At 40.9% G+C, this 14,240-nt stretch overlaps 1 protein-coding gene and 1 pseudogene across 1 annotated transcript in view; one reads left to right on the top strand and one right to left on the bottom strand.

Annotated features, from left to right (window-relative positions):
- Positions 1-13,660, bottom strand: part of UBXN7 (UBX domain protein 7) — a 61,874-nt gene extending 48,214 nt beyond the window's left edge. The window contains exon 1 of the mRNA XM_065876521.1: positions 13,563-13,660. Within this exon, the coding sequence (XP_065732593.1) occupies positions 13,563-13,635 (73 nt within the window). The 5' untranslated portion in view covers positions 13,636-13,660. The remainder of the gene's footprint in view (positions 1-13,562) is intronic.
- Positions 12,847-13,590, top strand: LOC136122476 (collagen alpha-1(I) chain-like; annotated as a pseudogene).
- Positions 13,661-14,240: the final 580 nt, after the last annotated feature.

The following is a 14,240-nucleotide window of genomic DNA, read 5'->3' as shown; positions in this document are numbered from 1 at the left end:
TAGGAAGGCTGCAAGCTTGTTTCTTGTGCCCTCTGATGCCATCAAAAGAGAAGTTCAAAGCCATCCAGTTCGGGCAGATTCAACCAGGGTGAAAGCTTACTTTAAACCTTGCTAACATCTCATTTCCAATTTCATTTCATTTTTAGCTTCTGAATATTCTTTACTTTCTTGCCAGCCCAATGATGCATTTTGAAAGATTTTAAAAAATATTTTATTCAGGATTTTCCTCACTTGGGAGGGTTATTCATGGTATCTCTCTAGTTTAGTCCTACTGCCAGAAATGAACTGCTGACTCTACTCTTAATATCTTTCATTTGTTTTCTCTTCTCTATTATTATCTCTAAGACTTTAAAATCAAGTCCTTAATTCTTCTTACCTGGATTACTACAATAGGTTCCTAACTGATCATCATTCTATCTTCCACTTTGCTGCTGAAGTTATGTTCCAAAATACAAGTGTGCTTATAACACACAAACACACACACACAGTTTAAGTTAATAGCTCTCTGACACCCACAGTATAAATTCCAAAGTTCTTATGATCTGGCGAGTCCTCTGTGATCAGACGTCAGCTTATCTCTCTGGCTTTTCCTCTCCATCCTATGCAATTCAGTACAGTCACACCAAATTACACGCTTGGAAAGTCTTTATTCCCCTTATCTCTCCCTTCGTCTAGATCATGCATGCTCAAGAATCACCATAAGTGTTACTTTTTTCAATTCCTGTGCTAAGCATTCTCTACACTACCTCCTCCCCACTCACACCACTGTGATACTCTTCTATTACATACATGGACATACTACTAAGCAGTAAATACTTGTTTACTTTCTAGCTCCCCCAAAAGAGCAGGAGCTTCTTGAACACAGGGGTTGATTTTTTTCTTGGTACCCCAGCATCTAATGTCATGTTCGCTTGCATGTGATCAATATCTAATAAACTGACCTAAAACTATCTCATAGTACTTCAGCTAACCAGTTAGTACACTGGGGAAAGAAAGGCCAGACTTCAGCCAAAACAACCCTTCTATATCCTTTGAATTTTTTTCCTCTTGGCTGCGCCACACGTTTGTGGGATCTTAGTTCCCCGACCAGGGATTGAATCCGGGCCCTGGCAGTGAAAGCGCCGAGTCCTAACCACTGGACCACCAGGGAATTCCCCTATCCTTTGAATTTTAAACCGCATATATTTTATGTTTTAAATTTCATTTACAAAGCAATATGGTTATGCTGTGGAAATCACAAACAGCAAATGGGTATTTAGGATAAATGAACATAAGATAAAATGTCCAGTGAAAGCATCATATACAAATTTTAAATATGCTATATTTCAAACAACATAAAGTGAAAATCACATGCTCCAAAAAACTCTCAGATGATATTGAGCAGCTACAGCTTTGTCAGAAAGCTGACAAAGACATATCTAAATGCTAGTAAAAAACAAAAAAAGAACAAAATTATTTCATGGAACATGACAGGAAAAAAGCATTAATATATAATGTTGTGATTTAATGTTAACTCAATAAGTAACATTATAAAAAAAATCAATCATTTCACTTAAATCTCCAGAAATTTACATATTTATGTGACTGAAAAATCTTTTTTGGGAACTGGACAAATACAGAATTGCCTTCTATTTGGGGTGTGCCTTATGTCTGGGTATATATGGTAATTTAAGTTACATAGGGCCAGGGATGTTTTTTCTTTAAAAGGGCTTCATATGGGCTTCCCTGGTGGCGCAGTGGTTGAGAGTCAGCCTGCCAATGCAGGGGACATGGGTTCGTGCCCCGGTCCGGGAAGATCCCACATGCCGCGGAGCGGCTGGGCCCGTGAGCCATGGCCACTGAGCCTGCGCGTCTGGAGCCTGTGCTCCGCAGCGGGAGAGGCCACAACAGTGAGGCCTGCATACCGCAAAAAAAAAAAAGGGCTTCATATATTACTCAAAATTGAGAAACTTTCCTCCACTATTCTCTCTTCAACTGCAAACAGCCCATCAGTCAACCAACAAATCCTACAGCTTCCATCTAATTAACAACACCCCTATCCATACTGTTCTATGCCCACTGCTATACTCTTTGTTCATGCCTTCAACATCTCTTACATGAACTATCACATTTCTTTGCTCTTGGTCATGCTCCTTTTGATATACCTTCTATATCGCAAAAGAATGTAAATTTGATTATCTCCCCTGTTTCAACAGTTCTGCACTGCTGACTGGAAAACTTTTCATCTCTCTTGAGCTGCACACAAGATTTGGCCCTTATAAACTGCTCCTATTTTATACCCTTCTGCTTTCATCTCACCTCTGTACCATTCCCTCCAGGTGAAGATGCTTTTGTAACCTAGGCAGATCACTTGGTGGTACTTTACAATGCCATGCCTCTGTATGATATGGAGAGTGACAGCAGGAAAATCAGTCCCATCATTCTTCTTCTTTTTTTTTTTTGAATTTTATTTATTTATTTATTTTTGGCTGCGTTGGGGTTGGGTCCTCGTTGCTGCATGCAGGCTTTCTCTGGTTGCGGTGCGTGGGCTTCTCACTGCGGTGGCTTCTCTTTCCAGAGCACGGGCTCCGGGGGGGTGTGGGCTTCAGCAGTTGTGGTGCATGGGCTCAGCTGCTCCGCGGCATGTGGAATCTTCCTGGACCAGGGCTTGAACCCGTGTCCCCTGCACTGGCAGGCGGATTCTTAACCACTGCACCACCAGGGAAGTCCCAGTCCCCTCATTTTTCTTGACAACACACCAAATACCCACCTGTTAAGTTGTGGAACTTCCCCCTCCCTCCTCGCCCTAAAGTATATACAATAACAGATACTACTTTTCCACAGGGCCTTATCTCTATCCTTGTCTCTGCTAGCTCTTCTATCTTACAGACTTTAAAAACTCACTGAACTGGCCAGTTCTCACTTTTCTCAAACCAGTTCTCTCTCCATAAGTCCTCAGTCAAGCTGAACCAAAAGTTCTCAAATTCTATACTATATATAAAATAAGCAATAAGGTCCTACTATATAGCATAAGGAACTATATTCAATATCTTATAATAAACTATCATGGAAAAGAATAAGAAAAAATATATATATATACACGTATGTATAACTGAATCACTTTGCTGTACACCAGAAACTAACACAACATTGTAAAAACTATACTTCAATAAAAATAAAATAATTAAAAAAATAAAAAGTTCTCAAGTTCTAGTACATACAGACTTATATTCTCACCATTAGGAAACACTTTAAAAAAGTGAAATCTCAGACTTCCTTGTGGTGCAGTGGTTAAGGATCCGCCTGCCAATGCAGAGAACACGGGTCCGAGCTCTGGTCTGGGAAGATCCCACATGCCACAGAGCAACTAAGCCCAGGCGCCACAATCACTGAGCCTGCGCTCTAGAGCCCATGAGCCACAACTACTGAGCCCGTGTGCCACAACTACTGAAGCCCATGCGCCTAGAGCCTGTGCTCTGCAACAAGAGAAGCCACCACAATGAGAAGCCTGTGCACAGCAACGAAGAGTAGCCCCTGCTTGCCGCAACTAAAGGAGACCCGCACACAGCAACAAAGACCCAACACACAAAAATAAAAACAAATTCAACTTTTTGAGGGAAAGGAGGAGTTCAAATATCCCAGTAGCCAACTGTATGTTAGGTAATTAAATACAGACTCTTGGGGCAAAACCAGCACAAATTTGATGAAAATTTTCCATATCATTACTCATAAAACCTGAAGCTTTCAGCGCTTCTCTAATATTTTTACATTGTGTCCAGTTATACTGGTTACATTACTATATTTCTTAAATGCTAGTCTAAAAGTTCAGTGTCTATTGTACTCCACCATTTTAATTTATCTACCCAGCAGCTTCTGAAAATTAAAAGGTTCCTGTATGTAAACTACTCTGGCTACTTATTCCAGCAAGAGATGCATGAACTATTATCTTTGCCCCATAATAAACCCTAAAACTAGCTTCTGAATGACACCTACTTATCTTTTTCTTTTCAGAGAATTAAATGGCTGAGTTTATACCATTTTGGCTCTTGTCTCTCTAGGTGCTCACCACACTGCACTAAAGCACCACAAAAGGGACAGACAACATGCTGGGACTTCCCTGGTGGCGTAGTGGTTAAGACTCTGCGCGCTCCCAATGCAGGGGGCCCACGTTCGATCCCTGGCCGGGGAACTAGATCCCATATGCATGCCACAACTAAGAATTCACATGCCACAACTAAGGAGCCCGTGTGCTGCAACAAAGGAGCCAGCAAGCTGCAACTAAGGAGCCCACGTGCTGCAACTAAGGAGCTCGACTGCTGCAACTAAGACTTAGTACAACCAAATAAATAAATAAATATTTTAAAAAAAAAGAACATGCTGATGCAGGATCAAAACTCCCTTCTGCTATAATAGCAACCAATCCCAGCTGCTTCACTCCTTTTGAAATTTGTTCATAAGGAAATTCAACTTAAAAATGACCACTGCTGGGAATTCCCTGACAGTCCAGTGGTTAGGACTTGGCCCTTTCACTGCAAGTCCCGGGTTCAATCCCTGGTGGGGGAACTAAGATCCTGCAAGTGGCCCCCCCAAAAAAGAGCTGATGTAGAAACACAGGAAAATGTAAAAAAAGTATAGGTGAGTATTCCAGAGATCTACTGAACTATAGATTAAAATAGAATTTATTAAAAGGGATTATACCGAGAATGACTTTAAGACAAAAATAAAGCTATAATAAAGGAAATAATAACTGTGATATTTTGGGGGGCAGAAGGTGTCAACACTCGAGGCTCAGAATTGCTCTTTTTAACATCTTTATTGGAGTATAATTGCTTTATAATGGTGTGTTAGTTTCTGCTGTATAACAAAGTGAGAACTGCCATTCTTATCTATAATCCTCACTTAACCATTTAGTGCTAGAATCTAAACTATAGGCAGCGTATCATATATTTGTTGACAATCTGACAGGATAACTTCCATCATTGGAGCTTGTCAGTATAGTGACCTAAGAGCTTTCCATAAAAGGGGTCTCTACTCATGAGATTTTTTAAAAAAGAAGCACATGCTAAATCCTGGCAAGACTGAAGAAGACAGTATTAGAGAGGGGCCCAAGAAGCAAAATACACCATAAATTAAATAAAGCCAAATTATCTGAGCTATCTGTGCTTGTATAATCAGGCATTCTTAGTTTATCACTTGTTTTAGCACTTAGTGTATCTTTTTTTTCTTTTAAAACGTAGATCCTGCCCCCACTCCAATTGGAAGGGTCTGGGTAGGGCCCAGGAATATGCCATTTTTTAAAACATTTATTTATTTATTTGGATGTGCTGGGTCTTAGTTGCAGCAGGAGCGCTCCTTAGTTGTGGTTCGCGGGCTCCTTTGTTATGGCTCACCAGCTCCTTAGTTGCGGCACATGGGCTCCTTAGTTGTGGCATGCGAACTCTCAGTTGCAGCATGCATGTGGGATCTAGTTCCCTGACCAGGGATCGAACCCAGAGCCCTTGCATTGGGAGCACAGTCTTAACCACTGCACCACCAGGGAGGTCCCAAGTGTATCATTTTAGAAACAGAAGATAACTGAAGGATAATGAAAGGTTCCAGTGGTTCTTAATGTCAGGAAGTAGTAGAGGCATCTAGAAATGTGAGACACCATTTTTGGTGTTTCATGATTAGGGTATGGGAGCACTACTGGCATTTAGTGGAGAGAAGCCAGGGGTGCCTTAGTAGCTTGGAAAACGTCTCCCCTCCCCTAAAGATTTCTCACACCTTCATTTCAGACTTCTGGCCTCCAGAACTGAGAGAATAACTGTGTTAAGCAATGCAGTTTGTGGTAATTTGTTACAGCAGCCACAGGAAACTCATACAAGTGCTAAATCTTCTGCAATGAACAGAACAGTCCTACAGAACAAGAAACTGTCCTAGCCAAAATGCCAACAACACTTCCACTTAGCTAAACAGGAACAGAAGGTTAACTGAGAGGGCAAAGGAAAAGTAAGGAGGGCTAAATGATATAGAGGACAGGAACAGTGATAAACAAATTTAAACAAGTTACAAGTTTTACCTATATACTTAGAGGTAATAACAATTTTTGATGAGTCAGCCGTAAAAAATTTGAACTTCTCTCTTATTATATTCAGAATGAAGAACAAATCTTTTTTAAAAGGGGGAGGGGGGCCTTTAAAAGAAACTTGTAGGTTTAAACTACCTGTAAACCTGTTCATGGGCTTATTTTGAGGTCTCAATATTATAGGTAGCAGCAGGATAGCTTAATCTAACCCAGGGTCTTAGTTTGTTCAGGCTGCTGTAACAAAAATACAATAGACTGGGTGGCTTAAACAATGAACATAATATCTCTCACAGTTCTGCAGGTTGGGAAATCAAAGATCAGGCTCCAGTAGATTTGGTGTGTGATGCAGGCCCACTTCCTGGTTGATAAGACAGTTGTCTTCTGTGTGTGTACTCACATGGTAGAAGGGCCCAGATAGCTCTCTGGGGTCTCCTTTTTAAGTACACTAATCCCATTCATAAGGACTCCACCCTCATGACCTAACCACCTCCCAAAGGCCCCACCTCCTAATAACATCACACTGGGGGCTCAGGATTTCAAAATATCAAATTTTGGGAAGGACACAAAAATTCAGTCCATAACACCCCATAATCCATATCTATGGCCAAAGTCCCACTGTACTGTTTCTCACCACATGCACTTTTTATTTAACCACTACCTTTTCTTCCATCTGCTTTAGCTTGCGAATGGCACCAAAGGCATTAAGCCAGCTTGTGGCACCCAATTTATCAGTGGCCATCTCCTTGCTGCTGCCTCTTAGTTCACACTCTTTCTCCTTTAATGACTTCATATAGAAAATAGCCCCAAACCTGTAATGCAGTCTATGTTTCCACCACAGCTGGAAAGAAGAATCAAGAGACATTTCAAACTTTAGTAGTCCTTTATACCTATTCTCTACACTATTTTCAATGCCGAAAGAACAGTCTCTTCACTATTATCAAGGAACCGAAGTATGGTAGTCACAGAGATTTTTTTTAAAAAGAAAAAAAATCCCTCTACAGACCCTTCCTTGCCCCACAGGGATAGAGCACAGAAATGACAGGGACACAAAGTGGTTACTTTTTGGTTCTACACTTCCCCTAGAAATGGTAATAAAGCCAGCCAGACTATCCACCAAGGAAATGAGAGTCGGTGACAGTTGCAAGAAGTAAGATGAAAGTTCAACCTCCTCACTGGTCTCCCATCCTGGAGTTTTTAAGTATTGAGGAATAGAAAATATTTTTTTAAAAATTTATATACAAGCACTATGGAGAACACTATGGAAGTTCCTTAAAAAACTAAAAATAGAACTACCATATGATCCAGCAATCCCACTCCTGGGCATATATCCGGATAAAACCATAATTTGAAAGGATACATGCACCCCACTGTTCACTGCAGCACTACTGACAGTAGCCAAGACAGGGAAGCAATGTCCATCGACAGAGGAACAGATAAAGGAGATGTGGTATATACACACAATGGAATATTACTCAGCCATAAAAAAGGATGAAATAATGCCATTTGCAGCAACATGGATGAACCTAGAGATTATCACACCAAGTGAGATAAGTTAGTCAGAGAAAGACAAAATGCAAAATGGTGTATGTATCAATAGTAACTTAGGAAAATAGTATGACTTTCTTAAAGTCACACACCTATCATATGATCCCACTCCTAACTATTTATCCAAAGGAAATGAAAACGTATATTCACACACTTGTACATTAATGTTTTGGGCAGCTTTATTTATAATCTCCCAAACAAGAAACAACACAATTATCCATTCATTTAATGGATAAACAAATTGTAGTATATCCATACAATGGTATATTATTCACCAATAAAAAGGAACTACTCATACCACAACATCATGAATGAATCTCAAATGCAGTATGCTAAGTAAAAGAAGCCAGACTCAAAAGAAGCCCGACTACATACTGTGATTCCATTTATATGACATTCTGGAAAAGAATAGACAAAAAGATTAGGCTACAGGTGAGAGGAGGGATTGACTACAAAGGGGCGGGGGGAAATTTTTGAGGATAGAACTGTTCTGCATCTTGGGGACTTCCCTGGTGGTGCAGTGGTTAAGAATCTGCCTGCCAATACAGGGGATATGTGTTCCAACCCTGGTCCAGGAAGATCCCACATGCTGCAGAGCAACTAAGCACATGTGCCCTAACTACTGAGCCTGAGCTCTAGAGCCGGCGAGCCACAACTGCTGAGCCCATGTGCCGCAACTACTGAAGCCTGCATGCCTAAAGCCCGAGCTCCGCAACAAGAGAAGCCACCGCAATGAGAAGCCCACACACCGGAACGAAGAGTAGCCACCGCTCGCCACAACTAAAGAAAGCCTGCATACAGCAAGACCCAATGCAGCCAAAAATAAATAAATAAATTTATTTTTTAAAAAAAAGAACTGTTCTGCATCTTTATTGTGGTTTTACGACTGTATGCACTTATGAAAACTTTAACTCTACACTAAAAAGGTTAAATTTTACTGTATGCAAATTATACCCTTTATTTTAACAGAATTTGGGTTTACATTTTGTATGTGTTCTTTTTATTTCATTTTTTAAAACAATTAATTTTTATTGCATTTTTACTAAAGCATTAGTTTCTGGGGAATTCCCTCCTTTCACTGCTGAGGACCCGGGTTCGATCCCTAGTTGGGGAACTAAGATCCCCCAAGCCACGTGTGGCGTAGCAACCCCCAAAAAAAAGAAAAATTAAAAGTATTGGTCTATGAAGATTTTTTTTTAAGGGGGGGGCGGTCCTTTCCTACAAATAAATTTGAGAAGCACTGACCTATACATATAACCCTAACTCACTTTACTTCTCTGGGCCTTCAATTTCTCATTTTAACTCAGAAATGGGTCAATATGGTTTCTAAGATGTCTTCCAACCCTAACCAAGAAAAATCTGTGAATATTCAATGATTTCTGGTTTCCTAAAGTGCCTACATAATATCTGACATATTACCCTACTCCTAATGTTTGAAGTACCATCACATTCTCCTGGTTTTCCTCCTACATCTTTGGTTTCTTCCGATCCTTCTCTGTACTTTCTTCTTTACCGTCTGTTAGATGTTAGTGTTCCTTCAGCTTTGTGTCCTGGAACAAAGGACACATCCACTTTTATAGCTTCAACTGCCATCAATATGACTCATCAGATGTCACTCTTCTTTCTAGACCCAAATATTCATTTCCCTACTGAACAGCTCCATTTGGAAGTCCCACAGGCAGCAACTTACCTAAGCTGAACTAATCATCTCCCCAAACCTCTGCTACTATTCCATACCTTCACAAATTGTATTATTATACACTTAGACATCCAAAACAGAATCCTAAGCTTCATTCTGACTCCTCTGAATTCTTCCCTTACCTTTCAGAGTCTACTTCTCTGCCACTAACTTATTTCAGGACACCAGCATCTTCAATTATTGCAACAGTCTTCTATTGATGTCTATGCCTACCTCTTCTCACCTATGGCCAAGTAGCTCTTTCTGAAAAAACCAAATATGATTGTGTCACTCCCCTAATTAAAACTTTTCACTGACTCCCCACTACATTCAGAATAAAGCCAAGATTTCTTAACATGAGTTACAAGGCCCTTCCTAATCTGGTACCCTCTTATCTCTTCAGCCCCATTTATTGCATCTCACACAAGCTATGCTCTCTTCATTTGGAATTATCATCAATTCCCTCAACCTACTGTCTCTCCTTTCTTGTCTCCATATGTATGCCTGTCCCTCTTTCCTCCAGGTCTCTGCACATGTTTCTCCTGCCAGAAACAGCTCCCCTCCAGGTTTTAGCTAAGAAATTATTTCTTCTGGAAAGCTTTTCTTGACCTCCCTCATTTGTGCTACCGTAACAGTTCCTTACCATTATCCCAATGTATTACAATACCCATTTATGTGTCTGTATTCCCATTAACCTTTAAGCTTTTTGAGGACAGACACCATGTCTTGCTCATGGCAGTATCCCCAAGATCTGAACCATGCCTGGCACATAGTAGTCTATTAATAAATACTGAGTTTACTAGTAAGAGTCTACTCGCAACTCAAAAAAATTTATTCCCTCCCTAATTTCTGCTCAAACTTCATTAACACCTTTTGAAATAGTTCTTAAAATTCCAGAAGAGTTTTAATAACTAGATCACTTGCAACTACCTTTCTTGACACAGAGAACTTAAATACACTTTAATACTAACCCAAGAAAAATGTATTGTAGAAAGAATATGAATGGAAGTTGACTACAAATCCAAATACTACAAACACCAAGAGTTTCTAATTTAAGAGTTTCTAATCTAACAAATATGCATTCATTCAACAATTTTAAAAAAGATTAAACTAAAGGGGTTCTATAATTTCATTAAGTCCGTGAATGCCTACTATACACAAAGCTTTATGGAATGCTACACTAGCAACCACTTGTACTCTTCTCAGCCTCACTTTCTATTCCCTTGCTTTTTGGCCTTACCTTCTGATTGTGTATTTACTTCTACCTATTCTATAGCATCTATATATCCCTCATCTCATGAATTATTCTGATTACATCTATGCATTTTGTATACGTGTGGCTGGATGTCAGTCCAAGTTGGTGTTAATGGGATACTGCCGTGGTTCAAAACATTTTAAAAAACTGCTCGTCTGGAATTACCTTCAGATCCAGTGGCACATTCTTTCCTCAGGTTTTGAGAACTGATTTAACTTCTGAAAGCAGTCAGCAGTCTAAGCCATGTATGAGAGCATCAACGGAGATCAAACTGAGTAATACTGTAAAATGTGGTAGACTATAAAATAACAGGACTGGATTTCTATGTAGCTTGAAATAATGCTAATGGCATCAATGGTAAAGGTACATAGCTTCTCAGTGTGACCACTTCAAAGACCATCACTTCCCTTGGCTATCTGCTTATCAAAGGGTTTAATCATAGGAAAAATGTTCACGATGTAACGTTAATTGAAAATTTCAGAATTCTAAATTATGTACATTATGATCCACAATGTAAAAATAATTTTAAAGTAATTTAAAAAATAAAAATATGTAAACAAGAACTGGAAGATAATATGTGAAATAAATAATATTGCTATTATGAGAATGAATTAGTGTTTCTTTTTTCAAAATTATTTCATGTGATATCTTTTTAATGTTTTTTAAAAGTCAGAGTCATCACTTCATACTCACATATCATAGAAAGAGAGTGTGAGAGAGATCTGTTCTATTTAGTGAGAAATAAAAGTTAAAATTCTTTCAATTTTCTCTTCTACTTCTAAATGCCACAGAAAAGGTAAGACTCACATTTTTGAAAATGCATTGCTTTTACCACAATGTTGGGCTTCCAAGTAAGTAAAATCTTTTTGAAATGAGAGCATAAACTCTTAAGGTCAGTTTCATTCATCTAGCAATAAATAAATTTCAAATACCTTTTTGTCATAAATACTACAATTTAAAATATTAGTTAAAATATTTTAACTATATAACTATAAAATATACGTATATATATATATACATATATATATATATATATATATATACACACACACAAATTTTTTTAGGATATATGAAAGGGAATAAAGGGGTCAATCATGTGTTTCTAATATTTAATTACTATCTTGTAAAAAAATCATTATTATAAATCCATAATACATTAAGAAGAATCTATGGTATTTTTGCTTTTACAGACCTCCAGATACCACTGTCTACTGAGGGTCTCCAACTTGATTCAGGAATAGAAGGGCCTGTGACCAGGAAACAAGCCATGAAGACTAGCACACAGAAACAGAATTAAAGCAACTAAGTGAGTCACTTCATCTCACCACATTTTGGGTTTTGTCTACACCTACCAAAAATGTTGCATTAGAAGGAATAATGTGAGACTAAAACAATCCGAGTTCCTAAAGTGGTAGTTAGCATAAAAAACTGGAAAGAAATAGGTGGCATCTTAAACCACCTCTAGAAAATCTAAAGAAAAGATAATGATAATCACTTCTATATGTAATTCACTACAAAGATTTTTCTATATAAACATAATACAGCAGTATTAACTTATATACACAATAATTTTCTGATTTTCCCAATAATGATCTGCTTAGACACTGGGAAATGCATTACATCTCTAATATAATAGTCCAATCACAATTTTTAAATATTAAGAAAAGTTATTCCAATTCTCATCCCAATTTTGTTACAAGTTTTACTTTATCAACTGTGACTCGATGTTTCATGCCCACAAGCTAGACAATGCATCAAACATATAGTTATCGCTGCAAAGTAAAAAATAAAAATACCTTTAACTATAAAACGACAACTCGCAAACAACCGGCAGTGGTTAAAATATAAAATTTCACTTAACCAGATCTTGCACGTTAAACTCTTGATACATTGAAAATGGAAATGTTCTCTGCACCTAACAAACTACCAAATAATGTATAGATCTGCTAACATTCTGACCTCCTTACAAAATGACAAACTAGAACGGCAAAATTACACTCAGGCACATGTAGTACTCTTCTCTCAAATCACTCCACAGAGAACTTCATCATTTGCTCCGCCCTCTAATAACTCATGCAAAAAAAGTTCAGCACCATCACAGAGAACAAGACAGAGAGAATTCATAGAACGGCTTAGGGCCTTTCCTCCAGGCAGTAAGAGGATCTGCGTGTGCCCTTCGCAGGGGTCCAAAAGAAAAGAAAAACCGTGGGTTTGGGGTATACTGACATCCAGAAACTGATTTTGTCTCAAAGAAGTTTCTGCCGTCATTCCTATTTTATCAGCAGGAGGCCCTGGCGCCATCGTCTCAGTCTTTATTATTTTTTAATGGGGAGGTGGGAAACGCCACCGAAGATTCCTCCAGGCCTTTCCTATTAAGGTCTGGGGGGGTTCCCCCTCATTCTTTTCTTAAAACCTCAGTCTGGAGGGTACTCCTCAGCACCCCCCCCTTTCTGGCGGCCTATCCCCCGAGATCGGTAAAGGCGCTGCCGAACCCCCCAGCCTCGCCGTTAAGGCGGGAGGGCCCGAACACGCCAGGGCCACAGCGATGGCTCCGAGGGGCCCAGAAAGGGGAAGGGCAGGCCAGGGACGGGGGGGAGAATGACCTGGCCAAGGAAAAACGGAATAAGGAGGTGAGGGGATGCGCTGCACCCCAAGGCTGCACAGAGAAGAGGCGATGATGATGAAGGAGGAGGGCGGTGGCCCGGGTGCGGCCCCCCACCTCTCCCGCCCCCAGGTTCCCGGGCCGGCGGGGGAGGATGAGCTCGGCCCATTCCCCGGGTCTGGGCTGAAAGGGGGTGGGGAGGTTTCCCTCCACACTGCGAGAAGACCAAGAACGAGGGTATGGGGTGCGCGGGGGTAAGGGGGTGTCTCCCGCCTGAACCCGGGGACCCGACGCCGTCGTCGCCTCTTCCTCAGGAGGGAGGACGAGAGCTGTGGGTAAAGCCCGAGGGAGGAATGCATGAAGGTAAAGGGAAGCCCAGGGCAGACCGGCCGCCCGCTCCAGACCCCACTCTCCACCTTCCGGTAACCGCGTCTCTTACCGGTGATGGCGGTGAACTGCTGAATTAACCCCTTCAGCGCCGAGGACGCCGCGGAGCCCCCGTGGGCAGCCATCTTACCGCCGCCGCCGCTGCCGCCGAACAACAACACAGACACACACGGAACGCCCTCCCCCACCTCGCCGCCCGGTTTGCGCAGGCTCATTGACCGCCCCCAAGCTCCGCCCCGCCCACCCCGGCCCCCCGTGGCGGCCTGCGCAGGCGCACTTCCAGATCGGTCAGGCAGAGCTTTCTGCTCTCTGGGTTGGCTGCTCGGTTGCTGTCCGCCACCGCATCCTTCATTGCAACCTCTGGTGCCTTCCTCTCCAAGCTCTAAGGCCAGTCTCAGAGACGCGAAATTGCTTCCTAAGTTTCCGAAGGGCTTGGTAGGTTGTAGGCTATTCGGCTTCACAAGCTTTATTAACAGACCCAACTGCCGATGACAGTGTATTTTTTGTTTTTGCAACTCCAGAGCCCTCTGCTAGGTTTCCTGCAACTCCTATCAAAGTACAAATCTTACATCGTTGCACTAAAGCGACTTTCGCACCTGCTCCCCAGCCTCTAAACTAATTGATTAGTGCGGCAGCCCATGCATCAGAAGTAAAATACCAGAACCCGTGGTCCAGTCCACTTTCCTTCAATAAATTTGCAACACATCTTCCCTCAAGGTCTCAGTTTCCT

The sequence above is a fragment of the Phocoena phocoena genome, chromosome 4 (genome assembly GCF_963924675.1).
Source record: "Phocoena phocoena chromosome 4, mPhoPho1.1, whole genome shotgun sequence".
NCBI lineage: Eukaryota > Metazoa > Chordata > Mammalia > Artiodactyla > Phocoenidae > Phocoena > Phocoena phocoena.
This window is presented reverse-complemented; position numbering and strand designations above follow the sequence as displayed.